The 27,064-nt window shown below is 44.1% G+C and overlaps 1 protein-coding gene across 6 annotated transcripts in view; it reads right to left on the bottom strand.

Annotated features, from left to right (window-relative positions):
* mcoln3b (mucolipin TRP cation channel 3b) overlaps window positions 1-24,493 on the bottom strand; it is a 56,442-nt gene extending 31,949 nt beyond the window's left edge. For 3 of the 6 annotated variants that reach the window (XM_073062371.1, XM_073062375.1, XM_073062372.1), the window contains exons 1-3: window positions 24,207-24,389; window positions 9,699-9,925; window positions 6,560-6,727 (exon numbers count right to left, since the gene is read on the bottom strand). In XM_073062371.1, the coding sequence (XP_072918472.1) occupies window positions 6,560-6,727; window positions 9,699-9,925; window positions 24,207-24,288 (477 nt within the window). In that variant the 5' untranslated portion in view covers window positions 24,289-24,389. Of the gene's footprint in view, window positions 1-6,559; window positions 6,728-9,698; window positions 9,926-24,206; window positions 24,390-24,439 lie in introns of those variants that run through there. The other 3 variants (XM_073062374.1, XM_073062376.1, XM_073062373.1) reach the window with 2 other exon arrangements.
* Window positions 24,494-27,064: the final 2,571 nt, after the last annotated feature.

Here is a 27,064-nt window from a genome sequence, read left to right as displayed (position 1 = left end):
AGGAACCCCTGCTCTGGGTGTGAAAGGTTGCTGCTCAACTTTCCATCAAATAAAGTTACACAGCATGGAAACAGGCCCTTTGGCTCATCTTGGGCATGCCAGCCAAGAATCTCATCCAAACTGGTCCCACTTGCTTGTGTTTGGCTCGTCTCTCTCTAAGCTAGGGCTTCCCATGGACCCCACCCATTAACTGAGGGGATCATGTACCCCAGGTTGGAATCCCTCATCTAACCTTTCCTATCCATGCACCTGTCCAAGTGTCAATTAAGCATTCTTTTCCCTTATGCCTCAATTTTATTTTAATCCATTTTTTTTTTAATTGGAAAGTTTATTGTAAATTTACAGTTCTACAATAAAGGAAAATCAATGAACAAGCTAAACCTTCACCACCTCTATCTAAGAAAACATTTATTTGTACATGAAGAGGTTTGGAGGGCTAGTGTGCAGGGGCAGGACAAAGGTCCAGGCAGAACAAAGTTCAGCATGGACTAGATGGGCTGAGGGGCCTGTGTTCAATGACTATTTGATGGTAATTTTGTCTTTGCACAGTACTGCATCCACAAAACATTTTGCACTGAAGATATGGATACTAAAATGGTTTTCAATTCAGATTGAGAAATTCCAGATTCAGGTAAAGCCCACCCAAACACTGAGCACTGCCACAGCAAAGCTGCATCCATCAAGGACCACCACCAGCCAGGCATGCCCTCTTCTCACTGCCAGGAGGTAGAGAAGCCTTGGGTCTCATACCATGTTCAGGAACAGTTATTACCCTTCAACTATCAGGCTAACTTCACTCACTGAACTGAATTCACAACCTATGGACTCATTTTCAAGAGCTCCACAATTCAGGTTCAGTTTATTACTACTGTTTTTCATCTATTTGCAGTTTGCCTTTTGTACATCAGTTGTTTGTCAGTCTAGTTTTTCATTGATTCTTTCATATTTTTGTTCCACTTAATGTCTGCAAGAAAATTACTCGGTACTATATGGTAATGCATGGAAATAAATTGAACTTTGAGAAAGGGCAATTACTTTAAAAATCAATAAATAGTAATTTCTTTTCAGAAGCTGGTGAACCTCTGGAAATTCCTTACTCCAAAAGGTTATGCAGACTGGCATATTACAAGTCTCTAAAGGTTCAAAATGTCTGTTACAACTCATGAAACTCCAGCACATCTTTCCTCAACGCATACTGCAAACCTGAATTCACTACACAAAAGTGGTACACAGTAACATAATATTAAGCTTCCAGTGAATCCAAAGGGAGGAGGAGGAGCAAAAGCTCTGCCCCACAGGGAGGAGCAAAAGCCAAAAGCTCTTGATAAGGTCTAGAGGACAAACTTGCCTTGCCTACTGATCATTTCATTGTGACATGAAGGTAGCACAAGGGAAAACAATTAGAATAAAGTGTTACAGCGACAGCACATGCAATGCAGGCTGACAATAAGGTACAAGGCCATCACAAGGTAGATTGGGAGGTTAAGAAACATTGAACAATTTAAGAGTGAGGTAGAAGCCGTCTTTGATCCTGGAGGTACATGCCTTCAGACTTGTTTTGTCTGCCTGATGGGAGGGGAAAAAAAGAGAGCAAAACCCTATAATCCACCCAAAATGGGTCGAAACACAGAATAAAAATACAACACCAAACAGACCATGAATCAGCACCATGGACAGGAAAGAATTTCTAAGCAGCTTAGCCTTAAAGTTACAGACACATCTGGATTCAGGTCACTCTTGCATGTCTCAGGAGAGAGATTTCCCACAATAATGGGTTATGTTACAAGACAACAGTACTCGAGGCCCATTTTTTTTTTAATCTAGAAATTAAACTGAACATATTGACAGTTCAGTAAAGTCAATAAACTCTAGACAAAAATCTGTCTATAAAGCAGGGCTTCCCAACATTAATGCCATGGACTACTGACATTAAAGCAAGGGGTCTATGGATCCCAGGTTGGGAGCCCCTGTTATAAACACAGGGAACATTTAAACATGCTGGGAGAAACTCAGTATGAAAAGTCAATTATTTATTTTCCTCCATATATGCTGTCCGACCTGCTGTGTTCCCTCAGCATTTTCTGTATTGCTCTGGATTACCAGCATCTGTAGAATCTCTCAGTTAGTGAGTTTAGGTTTTTAAATAAATGCAGCTCATTTGCAATTAAACTGACCCACAGTAAACATCAGACTGACAAACCTGGGTCAGGTCAGTTGTTGACCCTACAGTCCAGCAGCAAACAAAGACCTTAAAGTTTCAAAATAAATCAAAGCACTTCAACATGGACTAGATGGGCTGAAGTGCCTTTTTCTGTGCTGTAGTGTACAGGGTTACAGTGGGAAACTTTGTCACATGGTGCGAGCAGAATCATCTGCAGCTTAATGTGAAAAAGACTAAGGAGCTGGTGGTGGACCTGTGGAGGGCTAAGGCACCGGTGACCCCTGTTTCCATCCAAGGGGTCAGTGTGGACATCGTGGAGGATTACAAATACCTGGGGATACGAGTGGACAATAAACTGGACTGGTCAAAGAATACTGAGGCTGTCTACAAGAAGGGTCAGAGCCATCTCTATTTCCTGAGGAGACTGAGGTCCTTTAACCTCTGCCGGACGATGCTGAGGATGTTCTACGAGTCTGTGGTGGCCAGTGCTATCATGTTTGCTGTTGTGTGCTGGGGCAGCAGGCTGAGGGTAGCAGACACCAACAGAATCAACAAACTCATTCGTAAGGCCAGTGATGTTGTGGGGGTGGAACTGGACTCTCTGACGGTGGTGTCTGAAAAGAGGATGCTGTCCAAGTTGCATGCCATCTTGGACAACGACTCCCATCCACTCCATAATGTACTGGTTAGGCACAGGAGTACATTCAGCCAGAGACTCATTCCACCGAGATGTAACACTGAGCGTCATAGGAAGTCATTCCTATCTGTGGCCATCAAACTTTACAACTCCTCCCTCAGAGTGTCAGACACCCTGAGCCAATAGGCTGGTCCTGGACTTATTTCCACTTGGCATGATTAACTTATTATTATTTATGGTTTTATATTGCTATATTTCTACACTATTCTTGGTTGGTGCGGCTGTAATGAAACCCAATTTCCCTCGGGATCAATAAAGTATGTCTGTCTGTCTACTGGTAGAAGTAGAAGTTTAATTATCATTCAACCATACACAAATACAGCCACATGAAGCAACATTCCTCTGGGGTCAGGATGCAAAACATTACCAACGGCAGACAGTACAAACAGCATATACAGCACATACAGTTACAATTTCAGAAAAACAAAGTCAAAAAGAAAATATAGCTGAAGTCCAAGTATCCAGCTTGTTGTTCCACTGAACAAACACCAGAAGGCAGCACAACACCTCATGGCATACAGTGATAGAAACCATCCCCAGAGCCCAGGAGCAAGCTCACATCCTTTAGACCATCAAGAACTTCACCCCCTCATGGAATCACTTGTACTCTTACAAATCCAAGGCAGGCAGAGGAAGTAAATTTATAAACCTGCTAACAGCAGTCTATCAATCTCAGGTTCAGATAACAAAAGAACAGAATCTTAATGCAAGAGAACAAAACGTGCAGCAATGTTCAGAATAAATCAAAGTACATACGTCACCATATACAACGCCGAGATGACTTCTTGTGGATATACATAGAAAAATGATAGAAGTTATGAAAACTCAAAGACTGATAAACAATATAATAACATAGCACCACAAAACCAGAATTAGGTCCCTCAGCCCATCAAGTCTGCTACACCATAACATGGCTGATCCACTTCCCCCTCAACCTATTCTTCCTGCAACCATTCACGCCCTGACTAATCAAGAACCTACCAACACCCACTTTAAATCCACCTGAAGTCTTGGTCTCCACAGCTGCTATGGCAACAAATTCCACAGATTCACCACCCTCTGGCTAAAGAAAATCCTCTTCATCTTTGTACTAAACTGATATCCCTCTATTGAGTGTGCCCTCTGATCCTAGTCACCCTCACTATAGGAAACACCCTCTCCACATCCAATCTCGGTCTTTCAATATTTGATAGATTTCAATGAGATGCCTCCCATTATTCTACATTCCACCAAGTATAGGCCTAGAGCCATCAAACACTCCTCACACAATGCCTTTCATTCCTGGAATCATTCTTGTGAACCTCCTCTGAAACCCCCCCCCCCCCAATGTCAGCAAATCTTCAAGGGGTCCCCCAAACTGCTCACAATACTCAAGAGTAGTGGTTACCATGACACCATTACAGCTCAGGATGTCAGGGTTCAGAGTTCAATCCCAGCATCCTCTACAAGGAGTTTGTACAACCTCCCCCTAGAATGCGTGGGTTTCCTTTGAGTTCTCTGGCTTCCTTCCAGACCAGAGATGTACCAGTTAGTTAGTGAATTGTCATTGTAAATTGTCCTGTGATTAGCCTAGGTTAAATTGCTAGGTTGCAGATAGCACAGCTTAAAGGGCCAGAAGGGCCTGTTCTGCATCTCCAAGTATAAAGTGCACAATATAAACTGAGAACGAGTTGTTGAGTCCTTCAAAACAAGTGCACAGGTTACAGATTCAGTTCAGTGTTGAGGTGAGCAAAGTTATCAATGCTGGTTCAGGACCTGGACGTTTGAGGGGTAAGCGCTATTCTTGAAACTGGTAGTGAGAACTAGACTGTCTTCCAAAAAAAGTTGATGAAAAGGCTCAGAATTCAGTCAGAGTTACAGAGAAACATGATAAGTGGCTCAGAGAAATCTTAAGTAAAATAGAAGTGGGAGCAGTTCACTTGGCCCGCCATTCAGTACAATGTCTGATCTATGCCAGACTCAAAGACTAGTTTGATTTGTCACACACACGCCAAAATAGTGAAACATCATATCAAGTCAGTAATGAAGGCACTGGGGGCAGTCTCTTCCAGCACCAAAACAGCACACTGAAAGCACTAACCCAAATACCTTTGGAAGGTGGGAGGAGACCTATGAAGTCACAGGGAGAACAAACTCCTTACAGACAGCATCAGAACAGGACCCCAATTTGTGATCACTAGTATCAATAGCATTATGCTAACCACTACACTATCCACTCTTCTTACTGAGCCACTACCATCTCTGCCAATTCCCCTGTATTTCTCAGTTCTTTGGCTCATTCGTTTCCACAGATTTTATGATTCAGACTCCAGTACCCTCAAGCGGAGAATTCCGGACATTCCATGCCTCAGGACTCTTGCAGTTCACACCTTCATTTGAAGTGACCACAGAACAGTACAGCACAGGTACAAGCCCCTGCAACCCACCAATGTTATAACTGATTCTTAACCCACTCTAAGATCAGTCTAACCCTTCCCTTGATTTTTCTTTCACCCATGTGCCAATCTAAGATTCTCTTAAATGTCCCTAATATCTGCCTCCACCACACAAAACCTCAGACATCCCCTATACCTCCCCTTCAATCACCTTAAAATTATGCCCTCTTGTATTAGCCACTTTCACCCTGAAAAAGGTCTATCTACTTGATCTATGCCTCTTACACACCTCTACAAATTCACTTCATCCTTCTCTCCAGAGAGAAAAGCCTGAGCTCAAGGCGCTCTCTAATCCAGGCAGCATTCTGGCAAATCTCCTCTAATGAGGCAACCAGAACAGAACACTGCTCCAAGTGTGGTCTGACTAGAGTTTATAGAGCTGCAGCGTTACCTCATGGCTCTATAAAACCCTAGTCAGACTACACTCGGAGTATTGTTCTGTTCTGTTCGCCTCATTAGAGGAGGCAGAGGAGATTTGCCAGAATGCTGCCTGGATTAGAGAGCGCATCTTGAACTCAGTCCCCCAAAGTTCAAAGTTAATTTTATAATCAAAGTACATATACAACCAAGATTCATTTTCCTGCAGGCATACTGTGGTGAACTAGATATACCTGTCTGACTGCTCCTGTGGCTCCTCCCACAGACCCTGCTGACTGCCCGTGGCTCCTCCCACAGACCCCTGTATAAAGGCGACTGTGGCCTGCTGCTCTCCTTCATTTTCCCAGGATGTAGTGTTGTTCTTCAGTCAATTAAAGCCGATATCTCACTTCCTAAGTCTCAGCGTGAGTTATTGATGGTGCATCACATACTCAGCAAATCCATAGAACAGTAACTAGCAGGATCAGGGGCCAGAGTACAGACAACAACAAACTGCAAATATAAATAAGCAGCCAGAAATAACAAGGACATGAGATGAAATACCGAGTCATTAAAGTGAGATCATTGGTTGTGGGAACAGCACAATGACCCCACTTTAAGGACCATTGTTATCCAAACTCAAGGTCAACACGTTACACCTTCTTAACCAGCCTATCAACTTGTGCAGCAACTTCGAGGGATCTCTGGAAGTGTTCCTCCACACTGCTGTGAATCCTGCCACTGACTACTTTACCTTCAAGGTTGACCTTCTAAAATGAACTCCACCCACTTTTACATTTTAAACATTTGAAGGAAATTTTAAAATAGACACTACACATTTCATTAAAGCCTGGGGAAGATTAAATACAGAGGTAGGGAAATGGAACAGTAAACTGGTGACTCACTCACCTGACTAAATATGAAGGAAAGATACTCGTACACTTCACTTTGGGTATAGATTGCAAAGCCACTGCTGGCACTGTCCACGTAATTCTTAATGAAGAGGTGCTTAAAAGCCACAGTATTCTCCTCTTTGAAGAGAACAACCATCTGATTGCTGAGCCCAAAGAGCACCAACTGCAAAAGAGAAAGCTGATTGCGCTACTGACACCAAGGATGACACAAGTGGCTGTTACTCAGTCCTATTTCTCAAGCTTCAAGTGTTTAAGAAACATTTCAAGTAGTGCCCACCATCAATTTAGTTCAGCATGCCTAGCTGGATGTGAGAGCAGTTTTGGGCCCCTGATTTTAAAGGATTTGCTGGCATTGAGCTAGAGGTGGTTCATGAGAATGATGCTGGGAATGAAAAGGTTAATGTACGAGTGTTTGATAGGTCTGGACCTGTACTCACTGGAATTAGAGGATGAGGGGGCAGGGAATCTCAAAACTTATTCAATATTGAAATGCTTAGATAGAGTGGATGTGAAGAGGATGTTTTCTACAGTGGTTGGGGGGGGGGGAGGTGCACAAAGAAAATCAGACTAGAGGATTCAGCCTGAGAATAGAAGAATGTCCCTTTAAAGCAGGTGAGGATGAATTTGTTTAGCTAGAGGGTGGTGACAGCTGTGGAAGCCAAGAATTGGGTATATTTAAAGCAGAGATTGATAGGTTGTTGGTTAGTCAGGAGAATAGAATAATAAATCAGCCATGAAATGGCAGAGCAGACTTGATGGGCTGAATGGCCTAATTCTGCTCCTGTCTTGCCTTGTACTGTACCGCTGCTGCAAAATAACAATTCTCATGCCAAGAATGATAAATAAACTGATTCTGATTTGTGAACATGTCAATTGCATCTTCATTCTAACTCGATGGATTTGTGCCCAAATTCAGATTTACATTTCACATGTACATTGAAACAGTGAAATGTTAGAAGAAATTTGCACCATTGAGCACCTTTATAAGGAGCACAGTCACAAAAAGCAGCACCCATTAAAGACCACCACCATCCAGACCATGCTTACTGCCATCAGAAACGAGGTACAGGAGCCTCAGGACCTGTTATCACCCCTCAACCATCAGGCTCTTGAACTGGAGGAGATAACCACACTCACGCCAACTCTGACCCAATTCCACAACTTGTGGATTCACTTTTAAGGGCTTGACAACTCATGTAGAGTTAGACTAGTAATGGGGAACAAGGAAATGACAGACAAGCTGAATAAGTATTTTGCATCAATCTTCACTGTGGAAGACACTAGCAGTGTGCTGAAAGTTCCAGATGTGAATGGTCATGAAGTGTGTGAAGTTACCATAACTAGAGAGAAGGTTCTTGGCAAAACTGAAAGGTCTGAAGATAAACAAGTCACCTGGAACAGATAGTACACCCCAAACTACTGAACTAGGTGGATGAAGAGATAATGGAGGCATTAGTAATGATCTTTCAAGAATCACTAGATTCTGGAATGGTTCCAGAAGACTGAAAAATTGCCAATGACACTCCACACTTCAAGAAGGGAGGGTCGGAGGCAGAAGAAAGGAAGCTATAGGCCAATTAGTCTGACCTCAGTGGTTGAGAAGATATTGGAATCAATTATTAAGGATGTGGTTTTGGGGTACTTGTAGGCACACAATAAAATATGCCATGGTCAGCACGGCTTCCTCAAGGGAAAATCTTGCCTGACAAATCTGTTGGAATTCTTTGGGAAAAAAAAAGCAGGATAGAATCAGTTGATATTGTGTACTTGGATTTTCAGAAGGCCTTTGACAAGGTGCTACACACAAGGGTCCTTAACAAATTACAAGCCCATAGTATTACAGGAAAGATTCTAGCATGGATAAAGCAGTGGCAGAAGGCAAAGAGTGGGAATAAAGGAAACCTTTTTTAGTTGGCTGCTGGTGACTAGTGTTCTACAAGGGCCTGAGTTGGGATTGATTCTTTTTACGTTAAATGTCAACGATTTGGATGATGGATGTAAAGTTTGCAGATAAGATAGGTGGAGGAGCAGGTAGTTTTGGGAAGTAGAGTCTATAGAAGGACTTAGATTAGGAGAATGAGTAAAGAAATGGCAGATAGAATAGTGTTGTGAAGTGTATGATCGTGCACCTTGGTAGAAGAAATAAATAGGGTAAACCATTTTCTAAATGGAGGGAAAATACAAAAAAAAAAGAGGCACAAAGGGACTGGGAGTCCTTGTGCAGGATTCCCTAAAGGTTAATTTACAGGTTGAGTCTGTTTGAGGAAGACAAATGCAATGTTAGCATTCATTTCAAGACTAGAATGTAAAAGCAAAGTTAAAATGTTGAAACTTTATAAAGCACTGATGAGGTCTCACTTGAAGTATTGTGAGCAGTTTCAGGCCCTTTATCTTAGAAAAGATGTGCTGAAACTGGCGAGGGTTCAAAGGAGATTCCAGTGTTGACTGGCTTTCCTATGAAGAGCACCTGTATTTGCTGGAATTCAGAAGAATGAGGGTGACCTCTTTGAAACCTATCAAATAGTGAACGGCCTTGATGGAGTGGATGTTTGCTATGGTGGGAGAGTCTAAGACCAGAGGTCACAACATCAGAATAGAAGTGTCCTTTTAGAATAGAGATGAAGAGGAACTTCTTTAACTGGAGAGTGGCGAATCCATGGAATTCTTCGCCACGGGCAGCTGTAGAGGCCAAACTTAAGGCAGAGGCTGATAGATCCTTAATTGGTCAGGGCATGAAGGGATGTGGAGAAGGCAAGAGATTGGGGCTAAGAAAATAAATCAGCCATGATGAAATGACAGAGCAGTCTCAATGGGCCAAATGGCCCAATTCTGCTACTATATCTTACGGTCTCGATATTTATCTATCATCACCTTTGTCTCTTGTATTTACAGTTTGCCATCTTGTGCACATTGGTTGTTTGTACATCTTTCTGTGCGGTCTCCGATTCTACTCAGAATCTTTGTATTTACTATATGGTGACATATGTACTTTAATAGGTTTTCTTTGATGGGAAAATCCTTAGGAAGGGAGTTCTGTACTGAATTTATTTCAATAATTGAAGTGGAATGACAGTCTGTGACTGGAGACAGAAGCTGAACCCAAGCCATCACCCTCAACTCCAGTGAACAGGTACCTGTACAGTAACCATTGCTATCTTCAAGATCTGCACGCCTAGCTTCCAGGGCTTACGGCCACGAGCCTGGAATTTCTCACATGGGTTCATGAAGAAGAACTTGAGCTTCCGGCGGAGGTGATCGGCCGAGTCTGGATCGATCACTGACCCTTCATCCCTCTTCTGCGGTATCGAGTCTGCCACAGCTCCACCACCAGCATTGGTGGCCAGGTCAGGACCCAGCATATCTAATGGAAGAACAACAACAGTGATTCCAAACCCTTCAGAGTCAGTACTACAGCACAGTCATAGGCCCTTTAACCCATCTAGTCCGTGCAAGCAATTAGTCCCTTAGATCCATACCCCTCCCATCTATGTACCTCCAAATTTCTTTAATGCTGCAATTGAACCCGCATAACAAGACCATAAGAAATAGGAGCAGAATTAGACCATTTGGCCTCGAGTCTGCTCTGCCATTTCATCATGGCTGATCCATGTCCTTCTCAGCACCAACTTCCTGCCTTCTTTGTAACCTTGACTAATCAAGAATCAAATAAGATTCTTGCGTTCATCACTTCTGATAGTGGCTCATGCCACCCAGACTGAGTGAAGCTCCCCATTTCCCCTTAAATAATTCACTCTTCACCTTTAACCCATGATCTCTAGTTGTCGCATCTAACCTCGGTGGGAAAAGGTTTGCTTGAATTTATCTATCTATACCGCTCAATTTTGTGTTCCTCTAGCCAATCTCCCAAGCTGTGGGGAATAACATCCTAACCTATCCAGGCTTTCCTTACAACTCAGGTACTCAAGACCTAGCAACATCTTAATGAAGGGTTTTGGTGCAAAACGTTGTCTCTATTCTCCTCCACAGATGCTGCCTGACCTGCTAAGGTTATGTGGTCCTCTGGGTTTTCAGCATCTGTTTGACATCCTTGCAAACATTCTCTTCACTTTCAAACTTATGATGCATTTCCTATACAGTAAGTGACCAGAACTGCACACATTACAACAAATTTGGCCTCACCTACATACAGTAACATCCCAATCTTGTCTGTTAGAGTCGGGTAAGTAGCACTTCTGAAGGCGCTTCAGCCCAACCACTCAATGCTGACCAGTGCCACCCAGCTGGTCCCGATTTCCTGTGTTTATTCCATATCCCCCTAAACCCCATTCCTCCATAAAACAGCAGCAGAATTAGTCCATTCAGCCCATCAAAACTGCTACAAGCTTAGAGATCACCACCATAACAAGCCCAGTGAGACCACACCACCCAATTACACCCATGTGACCAAATAACCTCCTGACCTGTTCATCCACGCACCTTTCCCAGTGCTTCTTCAATGGTATTACTGTATCTGCTTCAACCACTTCCTCTAGCAGCTTGTTCCACATGCTTACCTCCTTTCCCCTCGCCCTGGAGAAAAGACACTGCTACTGGGCAGCAAATAGAGCTGTCACCTCATTTCCAGAGACCTGGGTTTGGTCCTGACCTCGTGCAAACTCCACATTGATAGCACTGTTCTCCCCATGACCGCATGGGTTTCCTTCCAGTGCTGCAGTTCCCTCCCATATCCCAAAGATTGAGCCAGTAGATTAATCACCCCTTTGTATACCACCCCAAACTGAAAAGCTGTGGGAGCTCAAATCCACTATGCCCATCCCCACTAAGACCACCTTACGAACAACAAAAAGTAAAGCCTGCTCTACTTGCTTTGTACCCATGACTATGTGGCAAGAGCAGATCCAACACCATATACAAGTTTCTTTATTGGGCCCCTGCCCACTTCTTTAGTCCTGACGAAGGGTCTCAACCCGAAACGTTGACTGCTCCTTTCAACGCATGCTGCCCGACCTGCTGAGTTCATCCAGCTTTTGTATGTGTTGATTTGACCACAGCATCTGCAGTGTACTTTGTTTACCATATACAAGTTTGCTGATGACACCACTGTTGTGGGCTGCGTGCAGGAGATTGAAAATTTGGCTGAGTGGTGCAATAACAACCTCACACTCAATGACAAGACCAAGGAACTGATTGTAGACTTGGTGAGGGAAACCAGAGTCCATGAGCCAGTAATCAGATGTGGGGGGGAAATCAGTAACTTAAAGTAGGGACATAGTAACATAGGGACAGAAATGTGGGCAGAGGGGGTAGGGTGGCCCTGTTGGTGAGGAATGAGATTCAGTCCTTTGCAAGGGGGGGGGGGGGGGGGACATAGGATCAGGAGAAGTAGAGTCTGTGTGGATAGAACTGAGGAACAGTAAGGGCAAAAAGACCCTAATGGATGTTGTCTACAGGCCCCCAAACAGTAGCATGGATATTGGGTGCAAGTTGAATAGGGAGTTAACATTGGCATGTGGCAAAGGTAATGTCACAGTAGTTATGGGGGATTTCAACATGCAGGTGAACTGGGAGAATCAGGTTGATGCTGAATCCCAGGATAGGGAGTTTGTAGAGTGCCTACGGGATGCATTCTTGGAACAGCTTGTACGAGAGCCGACCAGGGACAAGGCTATTCTGGATTTAGTGTTGTGTAATGAACAGGATTTGATAAGCGATCTTGAAGTAAAGGAGCCATTAGGACGTAGTGACCATAATATGATAAGTTTTTAATCTGCAATTTGAGAGGGATTAGGGCAGATCAGAGGTGTCAGTGTTGCAGTTGAACAAAGGAGACTATGGAGCCATGAGGGAGGAGCTGGCCAAAGTTAAATGGACGGATATCCTAGCAGAAAAGACAGTGGAACAGCAATGGCAGGTATTCTTGGGAATAATGCACAAGGTGCAAAATCAATTCATCCCCCAGAGAAGGAAGGACTCAGGGGGGGGGGGGGAAGGGGTCAGAGTGGTTGACAAAGGAATTCAGAGATTGCATAGTATTAAAAAAAGGAAGTATGACAGAGCCAAGGTGAGTGGGAGGACAGATGATTGGGAAATTTAAGGAACAGAACTTAACTAAAAAGGCAATAAGGGGAGAAAAAATGAGTTACGAACACAAGCTAGCCAGGAATATAAAGGAGGATAGCAAAAGCTTTTTTTTTTTTTCGGGTATGTGAAGAGAAAGAAGATAGTTAAGAACAACGTTGGGCTCTTGAAGAATGAATTGGGTGAAATTGTTATGGGAAACAGAAATGGCAGAAGAATTTAATAAGTACTTTAGATCTGTCTTCACTAGGGAAGACACAAGCAATCTCCCAGATGTATGGATGGGCCAAGGACATAGGGTAACAGAGGAAATGAAACAGATTGACATTCGGAAGGAAACGGTGATGAGAAGACTGATGGGACTGAAGGCTGACAAATCCCCAGGTCCAGATGGTCTGCATCCTAGGGTACTAAAGGAGGTGGCTCTGGAAATTGCGGATGCATTGGTAATCATTTTCCAATGTTCCTTAGATTCAGGATCAGTTCCTGAGGATTGGAGAATGGCTAATGTTATCCCACTTTTTAAGAAAGGAGGGAGGGAGAAAACAGAGAACTATCGTCCTGTCAGCCTAACATCAGTAGTGAGGAAGATGCTAGAGTCCATTATTAAAGATGAAATAGTGGCATATCTAGATAGCAGTGACAGGATTGGGCCGAGCCAGCATGGATTTACCAAGGGCAAATCATGCTCGACTAATCTGTTGGAGTTTTTCGAGGATGTAATCAGGAAGTTAGACAAGGGAGATCCAGTTGATGTAGTGTACCTCTCGATTTTCAGAAGGCATTTGATAAGGTCCCACATAGGAGATTGGTGGGTAAAATCAGAGCTCATGGCATTGGGGGGAAGACATTGACATGGATAGAAAACTGGTTGGCAGATAGAAAGCAAAGGGTAGCGGTGAATGGATGTTTCTCGGAATGGCAGGTGGTGACTAGTAGGGTGCCACAGTATTGGGACCACAGCTGTTTACCATTTACATCAACGATTTAGATGAAGGCATTGATAATAACATCAAGTTTGCTGATGATACTAAGCTGGGTGGCAGTGTGACATGTGATGAGGATGTTAGTAGAATTCAGTGTGACTTGGATAGGCTGGGTGAGTGGGCAGATACTTGGCAGATAACGTTTAATGTGAATAAGTGCGAGGTTATCCACTTTGGGAGTAAGAACAGGAAGGCAGACTATTATCTGAATGGTGTAGAGTTAGGTAAGGGAGAAATACAAAGAGATCTAGGAGTCCTTGTTCATCAGTCACCTAAGGTGAATGAGCAAGTGCAGCAGGCAGTGAAGAAGGCTAATGGAATGTTGGCCTTTATTACAAAGGGAATTGAGTACAAGAGCAAGGAAATCCTTTTGCATTTGTACAGAGCCCTGGTGAGACCACACCTGGAGTATTGTGTACAGTTTTGGTCTCCAGGGTTAAGGAAGGACATCCTGGCTGTAGAAGAAGTGCAGCGTAGATTCACAAGGTTAATTCCTGGGATGTCCGGACTATCTTACGCAGAGAGGTTAGAGAGACTGGGCTTGTACACGCTGGAATTAAGGAGATTGAGAGGGGATCTGATTGCAACATATAAGATTATTAAGGGATTGGACAAGATAGAGGCAGGAAATATGTTCCAGATGCTGGGAGAGTCCAGTACCAGAATAAGAATAAGTTTAAGAATAAGGGGTAGGTCATTTGGGACGGAGTTAAGGAAAAACTTCTCCCAGAGAGTTGTGGGGGTGTGGAATGCACTGCCTCAGAAGGCAGTGGAGGCCAATTCTCTGGATGCTTTCAAGAAGGAGCTAGATAGGCATCTTATGGATAGGGAAATCAAGGGATATGGGGACAAGGCAGGAACCGGGTATTGATAGTAGATGATCAGCCATGATCTCAGAATGGCAGTGCAGGCTTGAAGGGCCGAATGGTCTACTTCTGCACCTATTGTCTATAGTTTAAAACTCCTGGGTGTCATACCACAATGTCATACCAACCAATCTCTAAATGTGCCACGAGTTCATCCACCACATTCCGAATGTTACCTGCATTTAAATACAGCACCTTCATTCTTCGCCCTTTTGAATTTTGCCTGTGGTGCAACTTAATTCTTTGATCTGTCTGCATTGGTACCCAATCATTGGCTTGTCCTTACTTGCACTCATGTTACATAATAACAACATTTGAATGAGATTTATCAGTAATATACAATAGGCTATGAAATTTGCAGAGTATCAAATTACTATAAGTATACAAAAGAATAAAAGTGTGAAATAGTGAGGTAGTGTTTACGGATTGCTCACAAGTCTGACGGGAGGGTAGAAGCTGATCTAAATCATTGAGCGTGGGTCTTCAGGCCCCTGTACCTCCTCCCTGATAGCAGCAACAGACAAATCTCAACCCCTCTTCTCCACGCATTTGTTTGAATAGTTTTTCTTTGAACATTGTACCCACCTCAATTGCCTACTCCAGCAGCTCATTCCATACATTCAGCTCTGAATTTGTCCGGCAGGTGCCTCTTAAATATTTAACTTCCTGCCCTCTAGTTTTCTCCTGCTGGGAAAGGGTGATTCAGGTTTGGCCCATCATATCTATTTTCTCCTTTAAGAAATATACCCTAATCATATAGTTTGCAAATTGATAAAATTCATACAGCCTTGTACAAAGGGCTACCACTCCATTTGCATAAGAGTTTAATTAACAATATATCTCATTGTGAGTTTGCACCTTACTGTTAATGAGCTTTCTCTGTAACCAGAGCACACACAAAACACCAAGGGAACTCAGCAGGTCAGGCAGCATCTACAGAAGTGAATAAACAGTCAATGTTTCAGGCTACTGCTCAAGGGTTCTGACCTGAACCATCCACGCTTTCTACAGATACTGCCCGACACCAGAGTTCCTCCAGCATTGTGTGGATTTGCAGAATCATTCGTTTATTAGTCTGCATTGCTGCTGTTCTACTGCACAGCACCATGTACGATCTGATCTTGTGAACAGTGTACAACACAAGCTTCCCACTGCATCTTGGTAGCTGTGACAATGAAACACTTTTCATTAATACATTTTCAAAGTGACAAGCTCGACAACCCCAACCACTGAATGAAAGTGCGCTGTTTGGACTGAACAGACAAGTGATGAGGGGAAGCAGAATGGGGTAAAAAAAAAAAACACAAAACTAGAGTTGTGACACATCTCAGCACACCACAAACTAGCCTCCCCTCTATGGACCATCTATACTGCTCAGTAAAGCAGGTAGCACAATTAAAGTCCCTCACCCACCCAGATGTTCTCTCCGCACCCCCCCCCCTCCCCTCCACAGGGCAGGATACAAGGACTGTTTCTATCTCAACCATTATCAGAATTTTGTCTTCAGCCTATCTCAGATGGCTTACAGTTTGCCTGTGCTGTATTGTAGCTGCGACACCATACTGCATTCTCACCCTGGACACTGCCTCATCTACATTGTTATTTGCTCCAGTACTACAGAGTCCTGGTGTGATGAAGTGATCCCTATGCAAAACACTTTACACTTTTATACATATACAGAGGTACAATAAACCAAACCCTCTTGCCAGAAAAGCCACCATCCACTTGCCATCTCATTGACCTCAGATAGATTTCTGTGATCTATTTTAAGCAGAGAATTTGATGACTGGTTTCCAAATCTCTCCCTTCAATTCCCAAAGCCACAGGCACTTTTGTTTCAGAACAGCACAGCCCCTTCAGCCTACGGTATTGTGCTAAGCTACACAAGCCTACTCCACCACCAATCTAACCCTTCCTACATTACTCTCCAGTTTTCGTTTACCCATGTGCCTCCAAGACTTAAATGTCCCCAATGTATCGGTATCTATCACCACCCGTGGCAGCACATTCCACACACTTAGCACTTAAAACTCAACTCTGACATTGCCACTATATTTTTCCTCCAATAACCTTAAACAGATGTCCTCTAGTATTAGCTATCGTCATCCTGGGAAAAGTCTCTGGCTGTCCACTTTCTTATACACCTATATCACATCACCTCTCGTCCTCCTTCACTCGAGGGAAAAGCCCTCACTTGCTCAACCCATCCTCAAAACATGCTCTCTAATCCCAGCAGCATCCAGGATCATCTCCTCTACACCCTCTAAAGTTTCAACATCTGCAGGCTGCCACATCTTTTCTTACAGCACAAGGCCACTCAGCCCATCAAGCCTACTAGCTCACCAAACAATCTTGTTCTGGTAAGGGTAAGCGAGATGAAGAATAAAGGACAAGTGGGGACTACACGGTTCTGGAATATTAAGTGTGTAGTAGAGGAAGGTGGGGCGGAACAAGTGATAAGGAGGACTCATGTACAGAGGGATGGTCTGACGGAACATGGTATAGCCCGATGGGAGTTTGGGGAGCTGGGTTAAGCACAATAGGCAGCGATTCAAACAGAGAGAGGAGAAATGGGCTAAAAATTCTATATCTGAATGCACGAAGTGTCAGAAATAAGGTGGATGAGCTTGAAGCCCAGGTGCGAATGGGTAACTGTGATGTTGTTGGGATAACGGAGACATGGCTGCAGGGAGATCAGACCTGGGAAATGAATGTACAACGGTATACGTGCTATTGTAGGGACAGAAATGTGGGCAGAGGGGGTGGGGTGGCCCTGTTGGTGAGGAATGAGATTCAGTCCTTTGCAAGGGGGGACATAGGGTCAGGAGAAGTAGAGTCTGTGTGGATAGAACTGAGGAACAGTAAGGGCAAAAGGACCCAAATGGGTGTTGTCTACAGGCCACCAAACAGTAGCATGGATATTGGGTGCAAGTTGAATAGAGAGTTAACATTGGCATGTGGCAAAGGTAATGTCACAGTAGTTATGGGGGATTTCAACATGCAGGTGAACTGGGAGAATCAGGTTGGTGCTGTACCACAGGATAGGGAGTTTGTAGAGTGCCTACGGGATGCATTCTTGGAACAGCTTGTACGAGAGCCGACCAGGGTCAAGACTATTCTGGATTTAGTGTTATGTAATGAACAGGATTTGATAAGCGATCTCGCAGTAAAGGAGCCATTAGGAGGTAGTGATCACAATATGATAAGCTTTTATCTGCAATTTGAGAAGGATAAGGGCAGCTCGGAGGTGTCAGTGTTGCAGTTGAACAGGGGAAACTATAGAGCCATGAGGGAGGAGCTGGCCAAAGTTGACTGGACGGATAGCCTAGCAGAAAAGACAGTGGAACAGCAATGGCAGGTATTCTTGGGAATAATGCACAAGGTGCAAAATCAATTCATCCCCCAGAGAAGGAAGGATTCAAAGGGGGAGAAAGGGGCCACAGTGGTTGACAAAGGAAGTCAGAGATTGCATAGCATTAAAAAAAAGGAAATATGACAGAGCTAAGGTGAGTGGGAGGACAGATGATTAGGAAGTGTTTAAGGAACAACAGAACTTAACTAAAAAGACAATACGGGGAGAAAAAATGAGGTACGAACGCAAGCTAGCCAGGAATATAAAGGAAGATAGGAAAAGCTTTTTTTAGGTATGTGAAGAGAAAGTAGATAGTTAAGAACAACGTTGGGCCCTTGAAGAATGAATTGGGTGAAATTGTTATGGGAAACAGAAATGGCAGAAGAATTTAATGAGTACTTTAGATCTGTCTTCACTAGGGAAGACACAAGCAATCTCCCAGATGTATGGATGGGCCAAGGACATAGGGTAACAGAGGAAATGAAACAGATTGACATTCGGAAGGAAACAGTGATGAGAAGACTGATGGGACTGAAGGCTGACAAATCCCCAGGTCCAGATGGTCTGCATCCTAGGGTACTAAAGGAGGTGGCCCTGGAAATTGTGGATGCATTGGTAATCATTTTCCAATGTTCCTTAGATTCAGGATCAGTCCCTGAGGATTGGAGAATGGCTAATGTTATACCACTTTTTAAGAAAGGAGGGAGGGAGAAAACAGAGAACTATCGACCTGTCAGCCTGACATCGGTGGTGGGAAAGATGCTAGAGTCCATTATTAAGGATGAAATAGTGGCATATCTAGATAGCAGTGATAGGATTGGGCCGAGCCAACATGGATTTACCAAGGGCAAATCGTGCTTGACTAATCTATTGGAGTTTTTCGAGGATGTAACCAGGAAGTTAGACGGGGGAGATCCAGTGAATGTAGTGTACCTCGATTTTCAGAAGACATTTGATAAGGTCCCACATAGAAGATTGGTGGGTAAAATCAAAGCTCAGGGCATCGGGGGGGGGGGGGGGAGGCATTGATATGGATAGAAAACTGGTTGGCAGATAGAAAGCAAAGGGTAGCGGTGAATGGGTGTTTCTCGGAATGGCAGGTGGTGACTAGTGGGGTGCCACAGGGCTCGGTATTGGGACCACAGCTGTTTACCATTTATGTTAACGATTTGGATGAAGGCAAAGAAAATAACATCAGCAAATTTGCTGATGATACTAAGCTGGGTGGCAGTGTGACATGTGATGAGGATGTTAGGAGAATTCAGGGTGACTTGGATAGGCTGGGTGAGTGGACAGATACTTGGCAGATGGTGTTTAATGTGAATAAGTGTGAGGTTATCCACTTTGGGAGTAAGAACAGGAAGGCAGATTATTATCTGAACGGTGTAGAGTTAGGTAAGGGAGTAATACAAAGCGATCTCGGAGTCCTTGTTCATCAGTCACTGAAGGTGAATGAGCAAGTGCAGCAGGCAGTGAATAAGGCTAATGGAATGTTGGCCTTTATTACAAAGGGAAATGAGTACAAGAGCAAGGAAATCCTTTTGCATTTGTACAGAGCCCTGGTGAGACCACACCTGGAGTATTGCGTACAGTTTTGGTCTCCAGGGTTAAGGAAGGACATCCTGGCTGTAGAGGAAGTGCAGCATAGATTCACGAGGTTAATTCCTGGGATGTCTGGACTGTCTTACGCAGAGAGGTTAGAGAGACTGGGCTTGTACACGCTGGAATTAAGGAGATTGAGAGGGGATCTGATTGAAACATATAAGATTATTAAGGGATTGGACAAGATAGAGGCAGGAAATATGTTCCAGATGCTGGGAGAGTCCAGTACCAGAGGGCATGGTTTGAGAATAAGGGGTAGGTCATTTAGGACAGAGTTAAGGAAAAACTACTTCTCCCAGAGAGTTGTGGGGGTGTGGAATGCACTGCCTCGGAAGGTAGTGGAGGCCAATTCTCTGGATGCTTTCAAGAAGGAGCTAGATAGGTATCTTATGGATAGGGGAATCAAGGGATATGGGGACAAGGTAGGAACCGGGTATTGATAGTAATTGATCAGCCATGATCTCAAAATGGCGGTGCAGGCTCGAAGGGCCGAATGGTCTACTTCTGCGTCTATTGTCTATTGTTTATAAGGAGAGGCTGCACAGGATCAGGAAAAAGCTGTAGAAAATTGCAAACTCAGCTTGCTCCATCATGGGCAGTAGAGTCTCTTGCAGATAACACCTTCCAAAGCCAATGCCTCAAAAACATGGCATCCATTATTAAGGACCCCTATCACATGCCCTCTTCTCATTGCTCCCATCATGAGCCTGATGACCCATACTCAACATTCCAGGAACAGCTTCTCCTCCAGGTTTCTGAATGGAAAATGAATCCATGTACACGACCTCACTAGCTTGCTCTTTCTGCACTACTTGATTTTTTTATCTACATCTCTTATTGTAATGTACAGCTGTGCAAAACTAATTTCAATATGCATGCCAGTGATATTAAACCCAATTGATTGCATGTCCACAAGGTGACACTAGGCATAGGAGACAGTATACAAGGTAAATGACAGGAAATAATAAAGTAATGGTGGATTTAGCATCCTGCTGATGAGATGGTGATTTTAACCTGTTCCATTACAGGTACTATGGTCACAGATTGTATGCATTAACTCAGCCTTTGCTCTGTGAGAACAATCCTACCAAACCCAACCCCTTATTAATCATAGAGCCTTTTGGCTTCCTTACTCCCTTTGCCAAGGGATATTGATAAGTGACAACAGGTGTTGAAAGAACAGCCAACAGATAGGATTCAAAGAACGGGTTTAAAATAATTTATGCTCAGAGCTTGACTTGATATTATCACATGCAAAACAGTTTGAAATCTATGGTGCACTGACAGATGGATGACTAATTCTGGCACCCAACTACAGTCTAATCATACCAACAGACTTTCCACTGGCACTGGCAAGCCAGTGGGTGGAAGGCAGTTTTGAGTGCTGGGTTAACAAACTGCAAAGCACTTTGCTTCATTTTGGAGGGTCAAACTTGAAGGCCAAATACAGGGTTAGTGGCAGAGTTCATAACAGTGCGGAGGAACAAAAAGTCACCACACAAATTGATAGGGTGGTTAATACAGTGTTTGTGCCTTCGTTTGTTGAGGGATTGAGTTCATGAGCCACAAGGAAATGCTGCAGCTTGATAAGACTCCAGTTAGACCACACTTGGAGTACGTGTTCAGTTCTGGTCATCTCATTATAGCAAGGACGTGGAAGCTTTAGTGGAGATTTAGAGTGTGCAGAGAATATGCTGATGGGGTGGTGATAGAGACAGGTACATCAGGGAGATTTAAAACACCCTTAGATAGCAACATGAATGATAGAACAATGGAGGGTATGTGAGGGGGGTAGGGGGTAGAAGGGTTAGGTTGATCTTGGAGTAGGTTATTGGGCTGATGAGCCTTACTGTGCTGTAGTGTTCTGTGTCACATGTATGAGATACAATGAAAAGCTTTAGCTTAGATCCTACAGATCATATCATACATAATTACAACAGGCTACAGAACAGTGCTGCATCTACAGAGCAAGTGCAGTGCAGGTAGACGACATAAAGTGAGTTCATCTTCAGTGTACAAGGAGTCTGATAACAGGTTGAACTTGGATCAGAAATATTCTGCAGTCTTCAATACATCCAACCTGACATTTACAAAACCAATTTCTGTTCTGTAGCTGGAGACAGAAATTATCAGCAGGGGTACAACATCAACTGAGTATGAAATCACTCTCTCCTCAGAGTAACCCTCTCATCTCTGGAATCAATCTGATGAACCTCCTTTGCACCACCTCCAAAGCCAGTATACCCTTCAAGCAAGGAGAGCAGAAATGCACACAGTACTCCAGGTGCAGCCCCACCAGTACCCTGTACAGTTGCAGCAGAAACCCTCTTCTTAAATTCAATCCCTCCAGCACTGAAGGCCAACATTCCTGATGTGGTGTGTGAAGGCAGATAAGTGGGTGCAGTTACTGTTACAAGAGAGAAGATGCTCAAAATGCTGAAAGAACTAAAAGTACACAAGTCAGCTGGACCAGAGGAACTGCATCCTATAGTTCTGAAAGAGCTAACATTAGAAATGATGTTTCAGAAATCGTTGGACTCTGGCATGGTGCCAGAGGACTGGAAAATTGTAAATGTCATTCCACTCTTCAAGAAAGGAGGAAGGCAGCATAAAGAAAATTACAAACTAGTTAACCTGACTTCAATGTTTGGTAAGATATTAGAGTCAATTGTTAAGGACGAGGTGATGGAGTACTTGGTGACACAGGACAAGATAGTACAAAGTCAGTATGGTTTCCTTCAGGGAAAATCCTGCCTGACAAACTTGTTCAAATTCTTTGATGAGATCACAGGTAGGATAGATAAAGAGAATGTTGTATATTTGGACTTTCAGAAGGCCTTTGACAAGGTGCCACACATGAGGCTGCTTACCAAGTTAAGAGCCCATGGTATTACAGGAAAGTTACTAACATGGTTAGAGCGTTGACTGGCTGGTAGGAGGCAGTGAGTGGGAATAAAAGGATCCTTGTCTGGTTGGCAGCCAATGGTGTTCCACAGGGGTCGGTGTTGGGACCATTTCTTTTTATGCTGTATATAAGTGAGTTAGAAGGTGGAATAGATAGCTTTGTTGCCAAGATTACAGATGATACAAAGATTGCTGGAGGGGCAGGTTGTGTTGAAAAAACAGGTAGGATGCAGAGGACTTAGTTTAGGAGAATGGGCAAGAAAGTGACAAATGAAATACAATGTTGGAAAAAGCATGGTCATGCACTTTGGTAGTAGAAATAAATGTGCAGACTGTTTTCTAAACGAGGAGAAAATCCAGGAATCTGAGATGTAGTGGGGCTTGGGAGTCCTTGTGCAGAACACCCTGAAGGTTAACTTGCAGGTTGAGTTGGTGGTGAGGAAGGCAAATGCCATGTTAGCATTCATTTCAAGAGATTTAGAATACAAGAGCAAGGATGTGATGCTGAGGCTTCATAAGGCAATGGTGAGGCCTCACCTTGAGTATTGTGAACAGTTTTGGACTCCTCATCTTAGAAAAGATGTGCTGGCATTGGAGAGGGTCCAGAGCAGGCTCACGAGGATGATGCCAGGAAAGAAAGGGTTATCATGAGGAACTTTTGATGGTTCTGGGTCTGTACTCAGAATTCAGAAGGATCCCATTGAAACCTTTCAAATGTTGAAAGGCCGAGACAGTAGATGTTTCCTATGGTGGGAGAGTCTAGGACAAGAGGGCACAACCTCAGGATAGAGGGACATCCTTTCAAAACAGAGGTGTGGAGAAATTTCTTAAGCCAAAGGATGGTGATTTTGAGGAATTTGTTGCCACATGCAGCTGTGAAGGCCAGGTCATTGGTTGTATTTAAGGCAGAGATTGATAGGTTCTTGATTAGACAAGGTATCAAAGGTTACAGGGAGAAGGCTGGGAACTGGGATTGAGGAGGAGAAAACAAAAAGGTCAGCCATGATTGAATGGCAGAGCAGACTCAATGGGCCAGATGGCCTAATTCTGTACATGTCATATGGTCTTATTCCATTTGCCTTCTTGATAGTCTACTGCAGCTGCAAACCAAACTTGTTCTCCATTTTGCTCCTCCACCAGATTCAAGGAGAGATATTTTCTCTTAATCAAAAGTAGTAAAATCAGACCATTACAGCACATACAGGCCCTTTGGCCCATCTAGTTCAAGACTAATCCTAGTACTTTCCCAGAACTGAAAGTCTAAAGTCTGTATAGATAACCAGAGGGATGGAAAACAGCTCATTTTACTCCACTTGGCCACTCACCCATTCAACAGAGCACAAATCACATCACATCTCCATCTGCACCATTCCACAGACACATTCCAGTTCGTCCTCGTTCAATCATACGTGAACATACCAAACCAGTGTTTCTCCAGGGCCAAGGTGCAAATCACAGTACCAACAGCACACAACACAGATGGTTATGTAAAAAAAAACATAGTCACAAAGAATAACCTATGTCCCCACGTGGCATGACTGTAGACTTAGTAGATGCGAACCCTAGCAGACTCACAGGACAGGTACCCCGCATTTGAGTTCACGGACCATTTAACAATCAACTCGCAAAAGAAAATCAAATTGCCCAAAACACGCAGATATTCATTAAAAAAATAATTAAGCTTCAAACTCCAACTTAATACCAAAACTCCATACAGTTATATAGTCAAATAGTTTGCAATCTCTCCTCATTCAGAATTGGTGGCAGGAGCGGTGGGAAGTAAACGATGGAAGATGCTCAACTCCTTCAAAGGCTTAAATAACTGCAGGTTTTACCCGATTTCGAGAGTTTTGCCACGGGGGAACCAGCATCCATGATTCCCAGAACACAAACCTTGCTTTACGTCAGGGCACGCCGAATGCAGGGAGAGAACCTGCATCTCATACTCCGCGGGACCACTCACGGAACTTTCCATATCACTTGATCTGCTTGCAGTGAAATTAAACTACACCGGTTAGTTTTATACCGCTCTTGCCCGTTGTGGAGTCAACAAGAAACGTCGAGTCCTCATCAACGTCAGTGCATTCAAAACGAGCCATGACTTGACGATTGTAACAAGGACTCACCTCCCTGGGTTCGTGCGTAGCCGAAAGGTGTTAAAAAGACTTGATTACCGGGAGCTTGATGGACGGACACCCGGGACCGCCCCGAATCTACGTCACAGCGACCGCCTGCCAATCCGCGCTCCCAGGCACCGCCGGCGACCTGCGCACAGGGTCAACCCTCCGCGCGAAGATTTAAATGTCGCCGAATTTGAAAGCAAAGTTGCAAATTCACGTTCTAGGTCAGGTTGGGCTTAGGATGCAGAGCATCGTTAATTTAAACCCACAGTCTGTGGCGGTAATAGAAACAATTCAACAGATTCAAGATTGTTTATGCCGTTTCCAGTACACTAGAGTAAAGGAGAAGGAAATAATTGTTACTCCAGATCCGGTGCATTAAAAGAAACCCACAATAATAATAAAAAACACAATAAATATAGTAAACACATGAGGTAGCTTATATGCATTGATTGTATGTCCATAAAGTGACGCTAGGCACAGGAGTGTCTGTACATATGGTGCCTGACAGGAAATGATGAAATAGTGGTGGTTGGGGCTGTGGAGGGGTGGGTTCGTGGGTGGAGGTGATCACAGCCTCACTGCTTGGGGAAAGTAACTGTTTTTGAGTCAGGAGATCAGACATGACCTCCTCCCTAATGGGAGTGGGACAAACAGTCCTTGAGCAGAGTGTGTGGGAACCTTCATGATGTTACTGGCCCTTTTCTGGCATCTTTTGTATTTATGTCTTTGATAGTTTTAAGGTAGTACAAGGGGAAACAATAACAGTACTGCTCTCCATGGATTCTGCCTGGCCTGCTGAGTTCCTCCAGCATTTTGTGCGCGTTGCTTGGATTTCCAGCATCTGCAGATTTTCTCTTGTTTGTGAGCAGAATGAAGTGTTGCAGTTACAGAGAAAGGGCAGTGCAGGCAGGCAACAAGGTGAAAGGTCATGACCAGGTAAATAGTGCGGTCAAAAGTCCATTTATCGTACCAGGGGACATTTAGTAATCCTGTAACAGTGAGGTAAAAGCTGTCCTTGGGTCTGCTGGTATATGTTATCATGTTTTTGTGGCTTCTACTCAGTAGAAGAGGTGAGAAGGGAAAATGTTCAGGTTGGATGGCATCTTTGATTATGCTGGCTGCTTTACTGAGGCAGTGCGACGTGTAGACAAAGTCCATGGAGGGGAGGCTGGTTCCTGTGATGTGCTGAGCTCTACCACAACTCTTCACAGTTTTGAAGACTTGGAGTATGGGTGTAAGCAGGATAATTAAGTTTGGGACATTTTCACAACCTTCTACTAATTTAATGATCAACATTAACATCAGATAACTCGAATTAACTGAATTTAGGGTGCTTAATTCCCATGTGGGATCTGAACTCTTACTCAGTTGCACGCACACAAAACTCTGCAGATGCTGGAAATCAAGAGGCACATGCACAAAATGCTGGAGGAACTCAGCAGGTCACACAGCAAGTGCAAGAAGTGCAGGTGAAATGGCCTTTCATTTGGGTTGTGCCAGTCTTTAGAGTGGCTTGGCTCGTCAGGTTTGGGTGAGGAAGATATCTCCCCCTCTCCCTCTCCCTCTCCCCCTCCCTCTCCCTCTCTCCCTCTCCCCCTCTCCCTCCCCTCTCCCTCTCCCCCTCTCCCTCTCCCTCTCCCTCTCCCCCTCTCCCTCTCCCCCTCTCCCTCTCCCCCTCTCCCCCTCTCCCTCTCCCTCTCCCCCTCTCCCTCTCCCTCTCCCCCTCTCCCTCTCCCTCTCCCTCTCTCCCTCTCATCTCTGGCACTGAGCCTGGTGATGTTGCTCTGAAGAGCAGAGAAATGAAGAGGACTGCAGTGTTGATATGAGATTCAGAGGAACAGAGACGAGGTTCTGTGGGCGCGATAGAGGCACCCAGATGGTATGTTGCCTCCCTGGTGCCAGGATCAGGGATGTCTCGGATTGTGTCCAAGACATTCTGGAGGGTGAAATGAGCAGCCAGAAGTCTTGGTACATACTGACACCAATGACATAGGTGAGGAGGTCCTGAAGATAAATCTTAGGGAGCTAGGTAAATCACTGAGAAACAGCACCACCAGGGTAGTAATCTCTGGATTGCTGCCTGTGCCACATGCCAGTGAGGGCAAGAATAGGATGATCTGGCGAGTGAGTGTGTGGCTGAGGAACTGGTGCAGGGGTTCAGATTGCTGGGTCATTGGGATTTCTTCTGGGGAAGGTATGACCTGTAGAAAGGTGGTTACCTCTGGATTAAAGGTGGTAATTTCTGGATTTCTGGATTACCTGAGCCACCTGCAAATTGGCACAGGGCCAAGAAGATTAGTGAGTTAAAAGTGTGGCTCAAGGATTGGTGCAGGAGAAGTGGGTTTGAACTCATGGGAAATGGGAAGGAGGGAGCTGTTCCAATGAGATGGGCTCCACCTGAACTGCGATGGAACCTGGATCCTAGCGAATCATATAATTAGGGCTGTGGATAGGGCTTTAAACTAAATAGTAGCGGGGTGGGTTCAACAGATTGGAGAAGTATGGATAAAGTAAAAGAGAAAAATGTGGATAAAGATAAAAAGTTAAAAAAGAAAAGTCAAATGCAAGAAGTCTAGATTTTAAAAGTGCAATGAGTGTAAGGGCCTTTTATCTGAATGCCCTTAGTAT

Source organism: Hemitrygon akajei, chromosome 12, assembly GCF_048418815.1.
Source record: "Hemitrygon akajei chromosome 12, sHemAka1.3, whole genome shotgun sequence".
Lineage (NCBI taxonomy): Eukaryota > Metazoa > Chordata > Chondrichthyes > Myliobatiformes > Dasyatidae > Hemitrygon > Hemitrygon akajei.
Note: the sequence above shows the minus strand (reverse complement) of the source record. Positions and strands in the feature narration are given on the sequence as shown.